The sequence below is a fragment of the Podarcis erhardii genome (genome assembly GCF_964252035.2).
Source record: "Podarcis erhardii genome assembly, chromosome: 17".
Classification (NCBI taxonomy): domain Eukaryota; kingdom Metazoa; phylum Chordata; class Lepidosauria; order Squamata; family Lacertidae; genus Podarcis; species Podarcis erhardii.
In genome coordinates this window covers 3,658,492-3,679,854 of record NC_138515.1, presented here as the reverse complement: position 1 = coordinate 3,679,854, position 21,363 = coordinate 3,658,492, and the positions used below count along the sequence as shown (strand labels likewise).

Below are 21,363 nucleotides of genomic sequence, written 5' to 3'. Positions count from 1 at the left end.
TAATCAACTAATTAATTACATAAAATTTACACACCTCAAAAACCCTCAAAGCGGTTTACAAAAAGATAAAACAACAGAATCGGGGGGGGGGGACTCACAACCCTACTTCAAAACATACACAAGTTAAAATAGCGAAAATGAAAATAAAAATAAAATTACCTCCGCTTTCTAAGCATCTTACTAAAGTCTCTCAGGCTGCGGCCCCCGCGACCCCCCGTCTCCCTTATTCCCGCTCTACCCCACCTCCACTCTATGGTTAATCACTCCTGGGCACGTGAGCCTTTGCATCATAGAGTTTCATATGACGTAAAAGAGGTTGGGTTTCGCCGCGCCCGCCGCCTTCCGGTCTCTCGGACGTTGCGCTGCTCCTGCAGACTCAAGTTCCGCCTCTCTGGCCGCTTTCTCTCTCTGGCAGCTTCAGTGCGCGTGCGGCCCCCGGTCGAGATGAGAGGCCTCCGCGTCTTCCTTTCGCCTACGTAGCTTCCCTTCGCCGCGCCGCTCTGCCTTCCGGACAGCTTCTTCCGCGCGTGTCTATGGTTCAGTTAAAGGGGCCGCTTCTGGCTTTCCGAGCTGCGGGGTCCCGAGATGCTGCTTACGGTGAAGGCGCTCCAGGGCCGGGAATGCAGCCTCCAGGTATCCCTCCTGCTGCTGCTGCTCCCGGGCGGTGGGAGGCTGAGTCAGGGGCCGAGGCCCGAGCTGGGTGTGGGCTGTTGCCTGGCTGGAGCCCGAGCCCAGAGGAGCCACCGGGAGGAGCTGGCCCGGAGGAAGGAGGCCGAGGGCGGCAGGAGCGGCTGGGGGGTCGGAGGGCGGCGAGGGGTCCCTTCCAGGACGAGGTTATATTTCCTGAGAATCCTCCGGAAAAGCGATCTCTCAAAGGACCTGCTGATGGCATTTTACCATTGTACTGTTGAAAGTATCTTAAATTATGGTCTCTGTGTGTGGTTTGGGAGCTGCACGGTCAGGGGAAAAACAATGCTGTCCAGGGTTGTAAAGATCCAGGGTTGTAAAGAGAGAATAATTGGGTGCACTCTTCCCACCTTGGATCTAATCTATGCTTCCAGGTGCCATAAGAAAGCTGTAGAGATAGCGCAGGACAGTGCGCACCCCGGAAATGATCTCTTTCAGCTTCTGGAAGAAGGTACAGGGTTATAAAGCCTAGGACTAGCTGACTGAGAAACAGTTTCTATTCAAATGCGATTTTGGTTTTAAATGCAGTGTAAGGCAGTCTCCAAAGGAGTGTATCGCATTTAATTATGGGGTATCAGTTTATTTAGGGACGCGGGTGGCGCTGTGGGTTAAACCACAGAGCCTAGGACTTACTGATCAGAAGGTCGGCGGTTCGAATCCCCACGACGGGGTAAGCTCCCGTTGCTCGGTCCCAGCTCCTGCCAACCTAGCACTTCGGAAGCATGTCAAAGTGCAAGTAGATAAATAGGTACCGCTCCAGCGGGAAGGTAAACGGCATTTCTGTGCGCTGCTCTGGTTCGCCAGAAGTGGCTTAGTCATGCTGGCCACATGACCTGGAAGCTGTAAGCCAGTTCCCTCAGCCAATAAAGCAAGATGAGCGCCGCAAGCCCAGAGTCAGTCACGACTGGACCTAACAGTCAGGGGTCCCTTTACCTTTATCAGAGTTTTTAGGGGGCTAACAAGGCTGGGATAGCTGGGATAGCAGGCTTGTTGGGTTTTGAATGTTTGATGTAGATTTTTTCAATTTCGTTGTTCTGTATGGGACAATGGCAATAAAGATTATCGTATCATATAGATGGCTGTGAAGGGATCTAGGGATCTCATGCACTCTGGGGTGGGGGCTCCTGGGCAGATCTGACACCTCCCCGCCTTCAGCTGTTTCTCCTGCCGCCTTTTTATTCCTCTGTTTACAAAGTCGAATTCAGCTCTGTCGCTGGAATATTTATTTTCATAGAGTCATAGAACGGTAGAGTTGGAAGGGACCCTGAGGGTCGTCTCGTTCCTTTCCGTCTCCTCTTCTCCAGGCTGAACATACCCAGCTCCTTCAACCGTTTCTCATAAGGCTTGGTTTCCAAACCCTTGAACCTCTTGGTCTCCCCCCTCTGCGCATATTCCGTCTTGTCAAATATCCTTCTTAATTTATGGTGCACAGAACTGGGCACAGTATTCCAGGTGTGGTCTGACCAAGGCAAAATAGAGTGGTGGTATTGCTTCATTTCATAAAATGTGTACACAGCTTGGTTGTAAAAGACAAACAAACCAAAAACCTCAAAAATACAAAATGGCAGAATCAAGTTAAAATGCTAAAACAGATTAAAAGTGGCATCAACTTCTAAGTACCTGGGTGGGGTAGGCTTGTCTAAACAGCCTGTACCTATTTGAGATCAATCAGGAGCCCTCACTGTACCAAAATGGCTCCTGCTTGATCTCAATAGGCAGGGAGTTCCAAAGTGCAGGCGTGGGCATGCTAAACAGCCAAGTTCTTACAAATGTGGAACCTGCAGTAGTGCCAATTCCATCCATTGGATGAGTTGATTAGGGTAATGCAATCTTATAGGTAAACTGGTCCTAAGTTCTTAAGGGCTTTATAGTGTCTGCTATTACTAGGGCTCAGGCCCAGGATCTGGAAAGAGGAAGGTAAGTGTTTCTAACCATGCATTCTGTGCCTTCACTTTGCAGGAAAGTAACCACATGCCTTTGGGTCAGGGTTAAGGGCTCTTAATACAAGGTTGGGGTACCTGTGGGAGTTGGGAGCCCAGCAACATTTGGAGGGTCAGAGGTTCCCCATCCCTGATTTAGCACATTTATACCCCACATTTCTTCCATAATGCTCAAAGCAGACCAGACCCAAACCGCCTCAGCTTCAGCAAGTGGTTGCATCATGTGGGAGGAATGTTGTACTCGTGTTCTGTTTGCAAACTTCCCACAGGCATCTGGTTAGTCACTTTGGAAACCGAATGCCGGACTAGATGGTTCTTTATCTGATCCGGCAAGGTTCTTCTTGTGCTTTTATATCCCCTCAGATTGTACCTTGCAAAAAGATTACTTCCTTCCAAGGTTGGAACATCCAGTAACGTTAGAAGTACATAAAAAAAAAATGTATTTCATTTTTCATAAATCTCAAGTGATTTAACAGTAAAAAAATCAACAACTAAGACAGTTTCTCATATAAGAGCAAAACAATCTCCACTTAAAAGAACTGTTGAAAAATCAGGAGGTCTTCAGCAGCACCAAAAAGACAATAGAGATGGTGCCTGTCTGATATGCAGTAGGAGGGAGTTCCAAAGGATAGATGCTGCCACACTAAGAACTCAATTCCTGCATTGTATGGAACAGACCTCTTGCTGAGATAAGTGTTTGCAAGAGGCCCTCTCCTACAGAATGCAGTGGTTGGTTGGCTATATAAAGGGTGAGACCATCTTTTAGGTATCCTGGTCCCAAGCTGTATAGAAGGCTTTGAACACCAGGACCAGCACTTAATGTGCATTGCTCTTCCTAAGCATTGCACACGCATGAACATGGTCGTTCTTATAACAATTGCGTAAGGCATCCCTGTATTTATAAAGATATCAATAAATGATAATAGTATTATTGTCATGTTACAGCTGTGGGAACAGACTTTCAGTGGTTTCAAGGGAAAACAGATTTTAACTATGAATTTCCAGTTCATACCTTGTACAGTCAAACCTTGGCTCCCGAACGCCTCCATTTTGGAATGTTATGGCTTCCAAACACCGAAAACCCAGAAGTAAATGCTCCGGTTTTCAAACATTTTTCTGAAGCCGAATGGACTTCCAGAACAGATTACTTTCACCAATGAGGTTTGACTGTACTTTCTACCTTCAAGTGATATCAGCATTTTCATGCCTGGGAGAAAAAGGGGCCAACACTAACTTAAGTTGAAAAACACTATATGCCTACTCAGTAATATTATTTAACAACTACCTGAAAAGCAGAAAATATTCATGCTGTGAAAAGCTGCACTTACTGATCTTCTACCTTTCACTGGAGCTTTGCAAGAAGGAGAAAGAAAAAATGCCAGCCATAAATAGAACAAAATTATTTCCTGTGGACCAATTTGTCAATGGGGCAAGCTTGTTAGAGCAACTGGAGGGGGGTGGGAATTCACTCTGAAAAGGACCTGAGAACAGACAGGTACTGTAAGTGTAGAGTATATTACTGAACAAAAGGTTTGATCAGCTTTTCTAGTTCTGTGCTTGACCAGGGCCTATATTCTCCAGCATATGAAAGCCCTTGCTCTGAGCCTGTCAGTTCTGGGGGGCAGCCCCACTTCATCACATTCTTCCTTCTTAGGTCTCCCCAGATGAACGGATCTCCTCTCTCAAACGCTTGGTCTCCGAGAAGTTGAATGTCCCAGTATCCCAGCAGCGCCTGCTTTTCAAAGGCAAAGCTTTGGCAGGTGGGTGCTGATGGTGGTTTTTTGTGACTGTGTTGCTGGCCCTCTATGGTAGAGTATGGCAAGGCGAGTCCTATCATTAGGTAGAATAGGTGCCAGGTGAAAACATTCCTCTTCAACCAGGCCTTTGGCTAATTGACATCCAATACCCTCGCTTTGGGTTAAACCACAGAGCCTAGGACTTGCCGATCAGAAGGTCGCGGTTCGAATATATAAAAGGATGTCACATAGAGGAGGGAGAAAGGTTGTTTTCTGCTGCTCCAGAGAAGCGGACACGGAGCAATGGATCCAAACTACAAGAAAGAAGATTCCACCTAAACATTAGGAAGAACTTCCTGACAGTAAGAGCTGTTTGACAGTGGAATTTGCTGCCAAGGAGTGTGGTGGAGTCTCCTTCTTTGGAGGTCTTTAAGCAGAGGCTTGACAACCATATGTCAGGAGTGCTCTGATGGTGTTTCCTGTTTGGCAGGGGGTTGGACTCGATGGCCCTTGTGGTCTCTTCCAACTCTATGAGCAAAATGAGTGCCGCAACCCCAGAGTCGGTCACGGCTGGACCTAATGGTCAGGGGTCCCTTTACCTTTTATCCTTTTAAATGTGTGATGGGAGGGAGGTGTTATTGGTTTGTTTTTGTTCTTATTTTTATTATATATTTTGTGTTTTTTATATTGCAATGTTATGTTGTGAACTGCTCTGGGATCTGCAGATGAAGGGCGGTATACAAGTTTAATAAATAATAATAATAATGAAGCAGCTGTCTCAGGCAGCTAAGTTTATTGAAAGGGTAGGAAGAAGTTTATTTATTATTATTGTATTTTACTCTCAGAGTGAGGTGTTTGTGGGATTTCCTGTCTTGGACCAGACCTGACTGTGTGTGAGGGAAGGAGGGCATCTTTGGATAGGAATCAATGGGATTGGTTTTGGGGCATGTAAGTGGGGTTGTAAATGACCTGTATGTATATGTAAGAGATTTGCATTGATATAGGAAATGCAATGTTTGAAAAACATTCAAGAAAGCTTTTATCTGTACTGAAAGTATATTTTCTTATGCTTGCAACCTTTCTAAAAAATTGCTACCTACAAATGGAGCTTGATGACTTCCTTTCATTTCCCTAACGTCTTCCCGAAGCATCCCAGCTATAGCTCTGATTTGTGCTGTTTTTTGTCTAAGCCTTTTCAAGTCTCATTTGCCCTTATTTCATTTTAGACTCATGGCAGTGAGATTTGTGACATGTTTCATAGAAAAGAATAGTCTCTTAAGATTTGCCAATATGCCTGCAAAAAACCCTCCTATGTCACTGTGGGGACTGGATGTTCTTTGACAATATGAAATAACCTGTTTTTCATAAGCCAAAACACAGATTTATTTTGCAGCAGATAATAAGAATCTATAATCTTTGCCTTTATGGGGGGCGTATATTTTCTGCTCTGAACTCACAGCAAAGGATGTTTTGACTTTGAATGCAAATAGAGATGTGACTAGCTAGGATTGTGGAAAATTTAGCATTTTAGATGAACAACTCCCATAATAATAATGATATTAATTTATTCCATACCCTGCTCATCTAACTGGGTTTCCCCATCCATTCTGGGCAGCTTCCAGCTTAATAAAAGCACAGCAAAAACATAAGACAATAAAAACTTCCTGATATAGGGCTGTCTTCAGAAAGTTGTGTAGTAGCTTATCTGCTTGACATCTGATGGAAGGGTGTTCCACAGGGTGGGTGCCACTACCAAGAAGGCCCTCTGCCTAGTTCCCTGTAACTTCATTTCTCGCACCAGGGGGACACACTCCTGATCATTGGCTATGCCTGCTTGGGGCTGTTGGGAGTTGTAATTCAGCATCAGGGGTGCCAACTTGAATAAAATATTGGGGTGGGGGGAGCTAAGCCCCACCCCACATAACTGATCACATGACACAACACACACACACACCATTTGAATGACAATGCCCATGATTTTGTGGAGGCGCCAGGCCCCTCAAATATTTTATAGAGGGAGCTGAAAGAACCTCGGCCCCTAAAAGTTGGCTCCCACATTCAGCAGCATCAGGAAAACCAGAGGTTCGCCACACCTGCACTAGCTGGATGCTTTGCCCTTTAGTTTTCTGTAGTAAATTGTATCCTTCCAGTCCGTGCAGCTATGGCTGGTGTGAGACCATACCTTTGTGGCCCTGTGGAAGTTCTGGTTGCACCTGGCCTTTCAGCAGCTTGTGCTTCCTTCCCAGATGAACACCGTCTCTCTGATTACTCTATTGGACCCGAGTCAAAACTGAACCTTGTGATCAAGCCACCAGAGAAGGCATCGCCTGAGGAACCTGGCCGCAGAGCTGGACCCCCACAGAACCCTGTCATCTGGCACACACTGGCCCAGGTCCTAGGCAGGCATTTCAGCGTAGCTGATGCTGAGAAGGTGTTGGAGCAACTGCAAAAGGTAACTTTCTAACAGGAGTGTCAGGGCCGTCTTAAGCATATCTGGCACCGTGGTGCAAAGCTCCCTCCTGTCCCCCCCCCCCCATTTTCCAGAGTTTTTTAGGGAGGATGGCAGGGTTGGAGGAGGCGGACAGCTGCTGGAGGGCGGCTCCTCCAATGGGGAAGAGGCGGAGGCTGGATGTGGCGCCTCCCGGCTCAGCTGGCCACTTCGTGCCGTGGTGGCCATGGCAGATGAAGGCTCTGTGCATGGTGCTGCTTTGGCGCGGCATGGCGGAGGCGGGCGAGGGCGGCAAGCTGATGCCGGGAGGCGCACATCCAGCCTCCGCCTCTTCCCTGGCGCCCTCTAGAACTTGGCGCCCTGCGCCACTAGCCTCTATGGGTAAGACTGAAGAGTGTAGGTGGAAATCCCCTCAGGTTTGGCTTATTGGTTCCTCTGACACTTGTGCAGCCTGATCCTAAGTGCCTTTAAAGGTAAAGGGTAAAGGGACCCCTGACCATTAGGTCCAGTCGTGACCGACTCTGGGGTTGTGGCACTCATCTCGCTTTACTGGCCGAGGGAGCCAGCGTACAGCTTCCAGGTCATGTGGCCAGGATGACTAAGTCGCTTCTAGCGAACCAAAGCAGCACACGGAAACGCCATTTACCTTCCCGCTTATTTATCTACTTACACTTTGACGTGCTTTCGAACTGCTAGGTTGGCAGGAGCTGGGACTGAGCAACGGGAGCTCACCCCCTCGCGGGGATTCAAACCGCCGACCTTCTGATTGGCAAGTCCTAGGCTCTGAGGTTTAACCCACAGCGCCACCTGCATCCTTTAAGTGCCTTTACGAGTTCAGTGAGGCTTACAGTGCAATCCTAACTATGTGCCATGGAGGGGGGCGGGAATCTCATTAAACTCAGTGGGCTTACACCCAGGCAAGTGGGGTTAGGACTGCAGCCTTGATCTTGACTGAGTGTGCTTGCGCTTGCAGTTTCAGCCTGCAAAACATTATTGCTGTCTTTATCTTACTCAGGCTGCAGTTCTGTACCCAGTTATCTGGGAGTAAGTCGCATTAAACTCAGTGGGATTTACTTCTGAGAAGACATATATAAGCTGTCGTGCTGCCGGTGTCCCAACAGCTCCTTGGGAATAACCTGCTTTTATTTGATGGCAGCGGCAGCTGAGAATGAGCCAGGCACCTGGTTCACTCACACACATGCATCAAGTGTGTATGAATCAGACTCCAATGACTTGCCCAAGATCACCCAATAAGCAGGATTTTTAGCTTTTGTCTCCCACATCAAAATCTGTCACTGTATTTTAAAAGATTGCATTGGCTAACCTCCTGCAAATCTACACACACAGCAGTTTCTCAGTGGGGCCCTTTTAACTACAAAATGTCTGACTATCTGGCAGGTGTGCTTCTGAACGCTGTGTTCAGTTCTCTCTTTCTCTCTCTCCTCTCTCCCCCCCCCCATCCCAGGATTATGAGCGGAGCCTTCGATTACTGAGCTTGGATGACATTGAGCGCTTGGCCACACGCTTGCTTCACCCTGAGGTGGCTGAAGCTGTAGAAATGGGCTTTCTGGATTAGCTGGTGAACTTGGGGACTGAGCCTTCCTTTTTGGACAGAGAGCCCCTGGGCAGGGCCCAGCTTGGGGCTTAATGGGGGCGATCCCTCTGGACTGCTGTTAAAGGGGCACAGAGCATCTGTAGCCACTCCCCGTCCATTAAAGGTGGTGATGGGTGAGACTGATCTACTCTGTCTAGTGTGTTCGTCCGAAGTGGGGGAATGACTCTTGGGGAAAGATTGCTTTCCCAGTACTGAGAGATGCAGCTGCCATTGGGGTTGGGTGCTGCTGTGTTTAATAATATGGGGGGTTTCTTTTTCATCACCTAAGCCTGGTTGCATCTAATAGATTCATATTTATTGTTGTATCCAAAGGCCATCCTAAAAATAAAGTTTACCAAAATTTTCAGACAGAAAATCAAATCTGAATAACCCAAATTTAAAATACAAGTTTTGAAAACCTTAATATTGAAGCTTTCATATATGTGTGTGAGAGAGAGAGAATGAGAGAGAGAGAACCAGACTTGCATTGTGCTGGGAACAGAAAGATGTTGCCTTTTTGCTAGTAGAGCAGGCACTGAATCCAATCCAATATATGCTCATTGGAGGAGGAAAAACGCACAGCCCAGAAAACACAAAAACAGGAAATCAACAAGAGATGCTTACAGCATTCCAGGACACCCTACTAAAAACCATTAACCAGGGACTGTCCTGGCACTGCCACCTGTATAATGCTTACCCCAGAGCATAGAGGCAGCCAATGAAATCACCAAGGTGCAGACATGTTCTCATCACACAGCCCTCCATCACTGCACACATAATGTCAACAGTAATGCCAGCGTGCCCACTTTCCCTCAGTTCCTGTAGAACAAACAGCAGTGGCCCCAGCAGCACTAGTCCCTGGGCATCCCTAGTCCCTGGGCATCCCTATAATCAGAGGTTTTAATATTCTGGTGCTCCTTATGAAAACAACACAAAAATGCACAGAGGGGAGAGAGGAGGACCCACATCATGAATGTAGCACCTCCATAGTTCCTGCAGGAAGTATACATGGCCCTCCTATTGACAAGGGTTCAAGACCTGCCCAGGGTGGAGAAGATTCCTTTGCCAAGCAGCCAAAGGCAGGGGCGAAGACACACTGGTAGTAGCCCCCATAGGCTCACTGCATGGGCCAGAGGGGCTGAGAAGCAGGAGCCAGGAGTGTGAGCCCCATTAGGAGGAAATGATAACTATGGTCCTAGTTGCCTTCTGAATGCCTGCGAAGCAAGGGAAGTAATAATAATAATAATAAATTTTATTTATATCCCGCCCTCCCCAGCCGAAGCCGGGCTCAGGGCGGCTAACAACACTAAAACAGTACAACATTATAAAACATTATAAAAATGGATTAAAATGAATTAAAATCAAAATTGATGGCAACCATAAACTAAAGTTTTGTAAAGATTGCCAGAGGAGGGAGTCAGGCTGCGCCCTGACCAAAGGCCAGGTGGAACAGCTCTGTCTTGCAGGCCCTGCGGAAAGATGTCAAGTCCTGCAGGGCCCTTGTCTCTTGTGAGAGAGCGTTCCACCAGGTTGGAGCCGCAGCCGAAAAAGCCCTGGCTCTAGTTGAGGCCAGCCTAACCTCTCTGTGGCTTGGGACCTTCAAGATGTTTTTATTTGAAGATCGTAAGTTCCTCTGTGGGGCATACCAGGAGAGGCGGTCCCGTAGGTACGAGGGCCCTAGGCCGTATAGGGCTTTGAAGGTTAAAACCAGCACCTTAAACCTGATCCTGTACTCCACCGGGAGCCAGTGCAGCTGGTATAGCACCGGATGAATGTGATCTCTAAGCGAAGACCCCGTAAGGAGTCTCGCTGCAGCATTTTGCACCCGCTGGAGTTTCTGGGTCAGTCTCAAGGGCAGCCCCACGTAGAGCGAGTTACAATAATCCAGTCTGGAGGTGACCGTCGCGTGGATCACAGTGGCTAGGTCAGGGCGTGAGAGGTAAGGAGCCAACTGCTTAGCTTGGCGGAGATGAAAGAATGCCGCCTTTGTTATAGCTGCAATCTGCGCCTCCATGGAGAGGGAGGTATCGAAGATTACACCCAAACTCTTAACGGACGGTGCTGGCACTAATTGCACCCCCGCAAGAGATGGGAGTTGCCCCCTCAGCCCCCTGTCGTCCCGTCCCAGCCAGAGGACCTCTGTCTTCGAAGGATTTAACTTCAGCCGGCTCCCACGTAACCATCCAGCCACAGCCTCCAAGCATCTGATCAGTGTGTCTGGGGCAGAGTCCGGGTGGCCGTCCATCAACAGATAGAGTTGGGTGTCATCAGCATACTGATGGCAGCCCAGCCCAAAACTCCGGACAAGCTGGGCGAGGGGGCGCATAAAGATGTTAAAAAGCATTGGGGAGAGTATTGCACCCTGGGGCACACCACACACCAAGGAGTGGCGGGATGACAATTCCCCCCCAAGCGCCACCCTCTGTCCCCGACCGGAGAGAAACGAGCGCAGCCATTGAAGGACTGTGCCCTGGATCCCCACGTCGGCAAGGCGGTGGTCCAGGAGTTCGTGATCGACCATGTCGAAGGCTGCTGACAGGTCTAGAAGAATCAGCAGCCCCGACCCGCCTCGATCCAGCTGCCTGCGGAGATCATCTGTTAGGGCGACCAGAGCCGTCTCAGTCCCATGACCAGCGCGGAAGCCGGACTGGAATGGATCCAGAGCCGATGTTTCATCCAGAAACCTACCAAGCTGTTCAGCAACCGCTCTCTCAATCACCTTACCCAGGAATGGAAGATTCGAAACCGGGCGGTAATTGGATAGATCTAAGGGATCTAATGATGTTTTCTTTAAGAGCGGGCGCACCACTGCCTCCTTCAGTTCCCCTGGGAATGTCCCGGTGCCAAGGGACAGATTGATGATATCCCCCAGGGGGGCCCGCACCTCGTCTGGACACGCTCTAATCAGCCAGGACGGGCACGGGTCGAGAGGACATGTGGTGGGCTTTCCAGCTCGGAGGAGTCTGTCCACATCGGCTGGGGATATCCGGTCAAAGTGGTCCAATACTGAACCCGAGGGCAGTCGAGGGGCCTCCAGTTCCTTTATTGTATCCAAATTGGCAGGGAGGTCATGGCGGAGCAACAAGACCTTCTCCGCAAAAAAGCTCGCAAATGCCTCACAGCTGTGTGTCAAATTGTTATTTAAATTTGGCTGTCCTTCGAGGGACGTTAAAGACCGAATTATACTAAATAATTGCGCCGGGCGAGAGCTAGCGGATGCAATGGAGGCCGAGAAGTAAGACTTCTTAGCGGCCTTCACTGCCATCTCATAGGTTTTCATAAAAACCCTATAAGATGTTCTTGAGGCTCCGTCACGGGCACCCCGCCATACTCGCTCTAGCCGTCTGAGGTCCCGCTTCATTTTCCGGAGCTCCTCGGTAAACCAGGGAGCCCGGTTTCTGCGGGGTCGCAGAGGGCGCTTAGGTGCGATCTCATTGATGGCTGCCAGGAGCTGGGTATTCCAGGCCTCAACAAGCTCAGTCAATGAGTCGCCAGGGGGAGAAAGGTCCCGCAAGGCTTGACGGAATCTATCAGGGTCCATCAGCCTTTGCGGGCGAGCCCAAATTGGCTCGCCACCCAAGCAGGGTGGGGGTGGAACGTCAATCCTGGCTTTCAGGGCATAGTGATCAGACCATGGCACCTTCATCGAAGGAAACATGATCACATCTATACCGACGCCAAAGATCAAATGCAGCGTGTGGCCTGCTTGATGTGTGGGGCCCGAAACAAACTGGGAGTGCCCTAGTGTCGCCATGGAAGACACCAGGTCCAGAGCCTGCGAGGAGGGAGTGGCATCAGCATGGATGTTGAAGTCCCCCAATACCAATAGGTTAGGGAACTCCAAGGCCCAGCCGGCCACCGCCTCCAGCAGGCCTGACAGGGTGGCTGCTGGTGCGCTGGGTGGCCGGTACACCAGCCAGACAGCCAAGCTCACCTCGGAGCCCCACACTAGGCCAACACATTCAATGCCGGGGATCGATGGCGATGGTAGAGCCCTGAAAGGACAATCTTCCCGGATTAATAACGCCACCCCTCCCCCCCGGCCCACAGTCCGCGACTGGTGGAGGACGGAGAAACCCGGGGGCGCCATCTCTCGTAAGGTAACAGTATCCCCTTCGCGCACCCAGGTCTCAGTCACACATGCCAGGTCAACCCCCTGCGAGGTGAAGAAATCTCGCAGGGTGGCGGTTTTGTTGCCTATAGACCTGGCATTGCACAGCACCAGTGACGGAGGTGAGTAATCCTTGCTCACCCTACCCTCGTCTCTCGGGATGGGGCGCAGATTGGAAGGGGTACGAGCATATCCGTATCTCGATCCCCTTCGCCTATGACATCTGCCCCCACCGCCATACCTCCCTTGCCCCTCCACAGTAGGAATCCCAAGCCTCAGGCTCACCTCCATTTACAGAATATAAAAGCAAACAAACAAAAACAATTACACGAAAATAAAGCCAATCCCCACCCCACTCCACAACCACCCCACCCCAACCCAAAATAGACCAAAACAAAATAAAAATACATGGATAAAAATCACCGCTTATGGTGGTACAACAAAGCAAAACAAAACAAAAAACCCACACAGTTTAAAACATATAAAAACACTTCAAACAACCGCTGCCGCAGCACCAATGTCCCCAAAGGTGCGGCAGTGATGAGCGTAGGCCCCGCCCCAAGGCCTGATGGAGAGTGGGCCTGCAGGGGGAAGCCCTCCCCACACGCACGGCGAAGCGGCAGCAGTGGTGTTCCGAGGCCTCCTTGAAGCCTTATATGCTGAGATGGAGTCTGGGGCCCGTCCCCAAGCCCAAGATGGAGAATGGGCTTGCAGGGGGAGCGGTCCTCCCCAAGACTCACCGGCAAAGCAGCAGCAGCAGTGTCCCGGGCCTACTTGGAGTCTTTTATGCTGAGGTGGAGTCTGGGGCCCGTCCCCAAGCCCAAGATGGAGAATGGGCTAGCAGGGGGAAGCCCTCCCCACACGCACGGCAAAGCGGCAGCAGTGGTACTGCATTTGTTGCTCTATAAGACGCACCCGACCATAAGACGCACCTAGTATTAGAGGAGGAGAACAAGAAAAAAAATATTCTCTCCCTCTCTGCACAGCACCCCTTCAGCGAAGCGGCAGGAGAAACTGAGCCCCTTCCATTTCTCTTCCCACTTTGCTGAAGGGGCGCTGCGCAGAGAGGGAAAGCTGCGCAGTGCCTCTCCAGCGAAGTGAAGCCAGGAGAGCAAGAGGGATCAGTGCGCACCGGGAAGCCTCCGGTGTGCAGCGGGAGCTCCATAAGACGCACACACATTTCCCCCTACTTTTTGGAGGGGAAAAGTGTGTCTTATAGAGCGAAAAATATGGTAATATCATTTGCAAAAGCGTAAAGTGATGTTAAACTAGTACTCAAGCCCATGCTGCAGATCTCACAAAGCAGGTCCCTAACCACTCAGACACAGCAGCAGACAGGGATCAGGCAGATCATTCATCTTCCCCCACCCACCTCCAGCCTCAGCATCCAATCAGATGCCAGTAGGAGGGAAAAGGGGGGGCAAAAGTGCTACAGTTACAGAATGATTTGTCCCTTTCTAAGAGTACAGATCATTCTTCTTGACTCATCCTGTTCAGATTATCTGAAAGATTCCCCAACTCATGCATAGAGTTATAAATGAAGTATTCAGACAGCATGGTAGATCCTCCATCTTCAGGATGCCACAAACAAACTCTCTGAAGATGTTTAGTTGTTGCTTATGTGGCTGTCAGAGGCAATTGCTAATATTTCTTTGTGTGGTGTTTCTGGATGGTGGCCACATAACCAGCTCAAGGAAACTGAGTCTGTCTAACTGAAAGGCACCCCAAATCAAGGCTGTATAATATATTCCAGGATTGTGCAGAAGAAAGAGACACTGTACACTACTGGCAAGCCGAAATGGACATGATGCAGGAGATCTGGGACTGAATATCCAACATTTTCTTTTTCACTTAAAAGCAGCTGCAGAGAGCTATGCATGTCGTCAGAGCCATGTCTCTAGGGAGGGGAGAGAGTGACCTGCCCCTACCCCACCAGCGATGCTGTCAGTTCTAAATCTCCCTGCCCAAAAGGTGCTTTGAGTATCCCTAGCAAGAAAAGGCAAGCCTCTCTTTCTCCCCTCTTCAGCACTGTGGGGATCATAGCATCTTTGGTGTTTGTGTGTCTAGATAGGGTAATTTAGATCTGGGATACAATCATAGAATTGTTAGGAAGGGTTTAATTCCTATTTCTCCCAGTATCTTTGCTTTTTAAGTAGGTGAATAAACGCATAGGAAAGTCCAGTCGTTGATCTCTTTGTTTCAGGCCTTACTTAAAAGTTCTACTTACTTATAGTGTATAGCCCATACTGCAGTGGGAATCAGGGCTAACATCTGCCACTCCAGATGTTGCTGGACTCCAGCTCCTATCATCCCTAACCATTGGCCTCATTGGCTGGGGCTGATGGAGTCCAGCAACATATTGGGGGCAGAGGAGAACCGATTCCTCACTCCAGATCTACGCCAAGATGTTGCCACTTGCGTAATCAACACCATAGACGGATGCTGGCACAATATTATCAATCTATGCTCTCGGACTTAGACAATGAACAATCTGGATTCTGCAAGGTATTCATGAAAGTTGTTCCTGTGAGGTGAAAAGGCAACAGTTCAAGTTCAAATTTATTTGGATTAAGGCGCTAGCCAATTAACCATGCCATAAACTTAAAATATAGCACATTTCACATGAAATACTTAACTCTCAGGCATAAGGTCTGGCCAAGAGAGCCTGAGAGGAGGAGGAGGGGGTGGTGATGGTGGCTAGCAATAACATAATTTACAGAGATGTAAGATTAGGGAGGCTGGATACATCGGGGTGTATGTGAAGCAGCAGCAGCAGGCTGTGTCTGGGAGCTATGGACTGAAGAGAGATGTGGCAGCAGGGGTTATGGGAGAAAGGGCTGGTGGGGTTTCTCTTGGACCTATGACACTGCAGCTAATTTTAACAGGGATTATATTTTGAGTTAAATAGAAGCTATCAAAACAGTTGGCTCTGCCTCTTCATTCACTCCCATCCATGTGAACTAGAATGCAAACAGACAGTTCTTTAACACCTTTCTTCCCAGTGTGGGTAGCAAACATCCTTGTTAGAAGAATAAGCTTCCTTTAATTTTGACAACTCCTTCCCCTTGTTGTTATTGTTCATACTGGGAGGGTGGGATGGTCAAGTGCCCTTTGCCAGTAGGCTTTGAAAGAAGCAGCTGCTGTGTGTGTAATAAAGTCAGGAGATGCTCAGGGCCAGTTGGAGGCTGTCTGCTAGCCCAGCAATTATTTTTGTTACGTGGCCTTCAGTGGTTCCCTTCCAAAACAAAACAGCCAGCTGTGCAGTGCTGAGTTGCTGTCTTTGTGATTGCTCTGCACCCTGATTTCTGACGTGTGCAGGCAGGCTCGGCCTAAACAATGGGGAGGGAAATGTGTGCTGTGTACATTCAAAGGCATATGCTTGGCTGCTGCTGTTGTTTGGTGAGGGAGGTTAAAATCATATTCTGCACTGAGCCCTGCATCTCAAGGTTAGGCACTTTTGGGCTGGCATCACTGCAGATATTGGAGTCTAAAGGAGGGAGGTAATTCTGCACTAGTAACAGAAGGCAAACCTTTGCACAGCTCAATAGTGGAAGAGAACTGGGAATTATGGTTCTGCTAATGGCTAGAGCTGGGAAGGGGAACCTGTGTCCTCTAAGATGCTGCTGAGCTCCCAACGGCCATCAGCCGATTCGAGAATATGAGAGGATCACCGCATCGTCAGCGTACAATAATAAGGGGCAGCGATAGTCTGCAAGCCTGGGTGCATGAATGGTGGTTTGGGCCTCAGCTAGGGGAGTTCTTATGTCACTAATATAGAGGTTAAAAAGATAGGGGGCAAGGATACACCCTTGTCGTACCCCCTTATTTATTGGTACAGAGTTTGTGAGATCGCCCTCAGGTGTTAACCTCACCCTAGCGGCCGTCCCTTCATGTAATTTAATCAGAAGCCACAACAGCCTTTTATCTATGCCCCACTTTGCCAGCTCTCTAGAGATACTGTCAAAAGCTGCCTTCAGGTCTATAAAAGTGGCACATAGAAGACCATGAGTGGGGGAAGAATACTTCCGCGCCAAATGGTATAGAATTATTGCATGGTCAATAGAAGCGCGATTTGGTCTAAACCCGACCTGTTCATGGCCTATCAGATTGGAATCTTCAGCCCATTGGGTTAGTCTGGTTAGCAGGAAGCGAGTATAGATTTTCCCGATGATTGATAATAAACTGATGTTACGATAGTTTCCTGGGTCCTCTGGTGGTCCTTTTTCATATATAGGAATTATGATGGACTCCTTCCATGCTCTAGGTATCTGGCCCGTGGCATTGATTGCATCAAAGAATTTTGCAAGAATTTTGGCCCACCATGCTGGGATCAGATCCCGGGCCCTGGGGCTTTATCAGTTTTCAGTTTAGCAATTAAATCTACTATTTCCTCCAGGTCAGTATCTGGCCATATGGGCAAGTGACTTGAAAGAGTATCAGAATGAATGTTAGAGATATCTGTCTGGGAGAAATATTTTCTTAGAAATTGTTCCCATGTCGGGGCTGGGATAACCGTCAATGGGTATTTCCTCGATCTTTTGTTGATTAAATTCCAAAAACCGCGAGAGCTGCGAAGCTTAGAGGCAGCAATCAGCGCTTGCCAATGTCTTAGCTGCCACTCATGCTTGGCTGACTTCTGTGCCTGTTTGTAAGCAATTTTGGCCTGCAAGTACTCTGGGGGAAGAGTTTCAGCTCCAGAAGATTTATATCTGTTGTAGATACAACAGAGAGAGAGTCTAGCTTGCTTGCATTTGGAATCAAACCAAGGTGCACCGAACCTGGGTTGATCTCGGTTAACCAGGTGAGCCGGCATCGTAAAGAAGCTAGTTAAATCTGCAGAGAAGTGGGAGAACCACTCCAGTATCCTATTTGGTTCAGACAACTCTGCCATTGAAACAATAAGGGATTCGGAGATATTCCTCTGGAAGAATTCTGCATATTTTTGGGCCTGTTTCATAGACCATTTAATGCCTCTTACTTGAGCTGCGGCATTTAAACCTACATGAATTGGGTGTGTACCGCTAACCGGGTGCCAGTCAAGCGTTAGCTTGGCCGCTAGAGGTAGGTGGTCACTGGATTGTACATTGTCTACTTTGAAATAAAAGAAGTTTGAAAATAGGTCTTCTGAAACTAGAAGGTAGTCTAGGACACTATTTAATGTTGTGCCCAAATGAGTGAATTCTCCTGGCACGTCCGGAGGGCAGTTGCCATTTAAAATGTTCAAATTCATACGAATGGCCAATTGATAAAGAAGGATTCCCGCCTCATTCACTCTGTTGTCCTTAGATCTTCTTGATGTAAAAGAGATTAAATCAGATTTTGGGTAGGGGGGAGATACCCACCACTTGGCCTTAATTATCCCATCCCAGTTGGCGGCTGTACGTGCATTAAAGTCACCACCCATTATCGATGGAATATTAGGGTACATAACATAGCATGCCAATAAACGATCTTCCAAAGAATCCCATCTATAATGGAGGTCTGATATAAGACCACCTGGAGGAAGATAAACATTGGTGATTAATAGTGAGAATTTTTCGCTTGAAATCAGACCTGTAAAAGCAAAAGGAGGAAAAGTCTGAACTAGCGAGAGTGTAGCTCTCATTTTAAGCGATATGGCGATTGCAAGACCACCTCTGGACCGGCCACCTTTCTGGGAGGGGCTAGCTGGAAGTGATATCAGTTCAAAGCCATTTATATCTATTTTATCTTCTTCCCATGTTTCTTGCAAAAGGATTATCTGAAAAGAGTTTATATAGGACAGAAATTCGGGATCTAATCTTTTCCTTTTCCAGCCAGCAATGTTCCAACTTAGGACTGCTAGCTGGGGACTTCTGTGTTGTTCTTTTAACAGTCAAAACGGAGGGGGGGCAGAAGATGTAACAAAAAAATCAGTTATTTTACTTTGGGAAGATGGTAACTGTGAGGAGCCCTCCAAATTAAAATTTTTAACAATTTGGTTCGACTGTTGGCACACCGTGGATGATCCACTGAAAGTAGATCCCTGAACAGGAAGTCTCTTCATTTCGAAATTCTTGGTACAACTTGACAGAGAAGTACCCAGGGAGGGAGAAATTAAGTCCAACGGCCATCAGCCCTGCCACCATAGCCAAGTGGTCAGGGATGATGGAAGTTGTGGTCCAACAACATGTGGAAGGGCACAGCCTTCCTCACTCCTCAGCTAAATGGAGCCTCCCTATTCAGTGGCAAAATACCTCTGAATATCAGCGGCTTGCGGAGCAATGGCAGGAAATTGGTGTTGTTGCCTTCATGCTTTGCTTGCGGGCTGCCCATAAGCATTTGGCTGGCAATGTTTGGGAAGAGGATGCTGAATTATAGAGAGCTTTTGATCGGATCTAGCAGGTCTCTTCTCATCATTCTATTTCTGATGTTGCATGCTGTGAGTGCTATTGTTTATTGTATCCTAAACAGCATCTCTCCCCCAACTAAGAGAGAGGTAGCAGCAGAAGTACACAAACCAGGTACAAAAAGGCTAGAGAATCCAGAACCATAGGACCGAGCATGCTCTGTGGCCACATAGGACTGATTGATTGTTGGAGGAGCTGAAAGCCAGTGTGGGGAGAGGGGGAAATAGAATAGAGTGGCATGGATGAGGGTGGGGGGAGAAAGAGACACAGTCATAAAAAGTTCAGAGAGCACCATCTCATTGTCTGGAAAGGTCAGTTCCTGATTCACACTGAGATGCTATTTACAAATTTCCCCAGGGAGGAACGGATGCGAGAACTGCCCAGTGGCGTAAGTGGAGAAATGAAATGATTGTACCTGGCGTTGAAGACAAGCATGTCTATCCCATACAGAGAAAATTAAAACGCAGAGAGAAAACCCAAATGGAGAGGGGGAAATCCCCCAAACCGGTCAAAGAGGATTCAGCATGCCCAGTGGCCACGAAATGCCAGCTGAGTGTTGGGGAGAAAGGGAATTCTGGGGCCTGGGGAATTCTGAACAGGGAACCCTCCACAGTTAAATGTGTGCTCTTCAAATGAATGAATTGCCCTGGCTGCAAAGGAAGTGAATGGAATTTTCTTCCTTGTTGAAGATCTAAATGGAAGGGAGAGCTATAGCACCTACACACCCATGTTTTTTTGCAAGCTTGCTTTGAATACTGAAAACCTTGGCTTTTGTTTTACAACAGTGAGCTCTGAAAACAAAACTTCTAGCCCAGCCCACACGGCTTAAGGAAGGAATAAACAAAAAACTTCAAATGGTATGCAGCATGATGTACCCAAAGCTGAGCGGGCAACTCCATTTTCTCCAATGAAAATGATTAAAGGCAGAAATCTAGCAAACACATGCTTCCTTCTGATTGTACTTACGTATTTTGCATACACACAGTGCTTTTTTCGGGGGGTACACATACCACTAAACATTTTGTGAATCTTTGTACTTTTGTCCATTTACTGTATTTCTTTTCCCTGATTTGAACTATAAAATGGTGATTTTCTTGAGTCAAAATGAGAGTACCCCTAAACATTTGGGGGGGGGGGAAGCACTGCATAGACATATTACAAGGGTAGCATATCACTGACTATATGAGCCAAGGAGGCAAGCAGATTTCTCCTGGAAACTCATTTACTGAAAAGCAAGTTTCACAATAATCAATGGAGCCTCCAAGTACAGGTTGGCACCTGAATGTTTACCTCTGTGGCATCCACTGTGAACTTGCATACAGAATAGAATCATAGAATTGTAGAGTTGGGTATGTGTCTGCATCCTCACAGATCAAACTCTACAGGCAGAACATAATTATTTGCAAGCATTTAAAGCACTTTAACAGTCATAGCTTTCCCCAAAACAATCCTGGGAACTGGGAATTTGTTAAGGGCACTGGACTCTAGCTCAGGGCAGGGTTTCCTAACAATTCTCAGCGCCCTTAACAGACTACAGTTCCTAGTATTCTTTGGAGGAAGTCTTGTTATGGTAGTGCCTTACGTGTACAATGTAAATGTGACCATTGCGGTATGGATTAGTGATTACATGTGAAGAGCTGTCGCAGGCAGATAATCACAGGCGAAACCTTTTTTCCTGTAGTCATCCATGCATTCTGCTGTAAGGCCTCAAAAGCTGGGGCATACGTGTTTACTATTTGAGCACTACCACATCCTGTCATAACTTGCATGTGGAAGAACAAATAAGAATGCAACCAGAACTTGCATATCACCACAATGCTTTCAATAGAGGTGGGCAGTCAGCTTATATCTTCAGCTGCAGAGAGCTTGAGATACCCACCACTGATGTACATACATGTGTGAACTGAGTATACAGTTAGGATTGATATGTAAGGCATTGTCGCAACTTTAACATGCCCATTATGAATCTGATGCTGAACTAAAGATATGCCAGTTCTCGTGCCACCTAATGCTGCCAACCACCCTCTTCCTGAACAACTACATGCCATGCATAAATTCAGACAAACACTGTTTTCTTCACTGGCACATCCCTATGCCAGCAAACACTGTGCCTGTTGGATTGCTGCCTGCTGTACAGCTGTCAAAAGCTCAGGATGTGGCGGCAATTCTCTTGCCATCCCCATTGGTTCAAAGAGTCCTGATGATGAGAAATGACTTGGCACATCTCCCAACATGCTGGGAAGCGTTTCTTGTAATACAGAAAAGAAACCAAGGCACAGAGTTATAGATAGTTTGAGCCCAAAAGGGAAACAGATGGCATTTGAAGGAAGGTGCATTCCGGTTAGAAACAAAGATAGCACATTGCTATGTAAACTGATGATGTTTTATTTATAATGTGTCCTTTCCCCAGGTCTCAGAGCAAGTAGCAGCATATTTGTTTGTTTCAGGTGAAATCCGTAAAAAGTAAGTTTTGACAAA

The 21,363-nt window shown here is 47.8% G+C and overlaps 1 protein-coding gene across 2 annotated transcripts; it reads left to right on the top strand.

Moving 5' to 3' along the window:
* The first annotated feature begins 446 nt into the window (after nt 1-446).
* UBL4A (ubiquitin like 4A) lies at nt 447-8,550 on the top strand. Of its 2 annotated transcripts, none has more exons than XM_081845920.1 (4): nt 447-633; nt 4,282-4,387; nt 6,610-6,815; nt 8,278-8,550. In XM_081845920.1, exons 1-4 carry the CDS (start codon nt 586-588, stop codon nt 8,386-8,388), a joined length of 471 nt encoding a protein of 156 aa, XP_081702046.1. In that variant the 5' UTR covers nt 447-585; the 3' UTR covers nt 8,389-8,550. The 2 variants fall into 2 exon arrangements, with proteins under 2 accessions (XP_081702046.1, XP_081702047.1); XM_081845921.1 differs by lacking the exon at nt 447-633 and adding an exon at nt 1,097-1,138.
* The last annotated feature ends 12,813 nt before the right edge of the window (nt 8,551-21,363 follow it).

Bases quoted from the DNA above. Each gene is read 5' to 3' on its own strand.
- UBL4A (XM_081845920.1), top strand. From the start codon at position 586: ATGCTGCTTACGGTGAAGGCGCTCCAGGGCCGGGAATGCAGCCTCCAG. The intron at 4,388-6,609 runs GTGGGTGCTGAT...CTTCCTTCCCAG, and splicing joins CAAAGGCAAAGCTTTGGCAG to ATGAACACCGTCTCTCTGAT. The intron at 6,816-8,277 runs GTAACTTTCTAA...CCCCCATCCCAG, and splicing joins TGTTGGAGCAACTGCAAAAG to GATTATGAGCGGAGCCTTCG.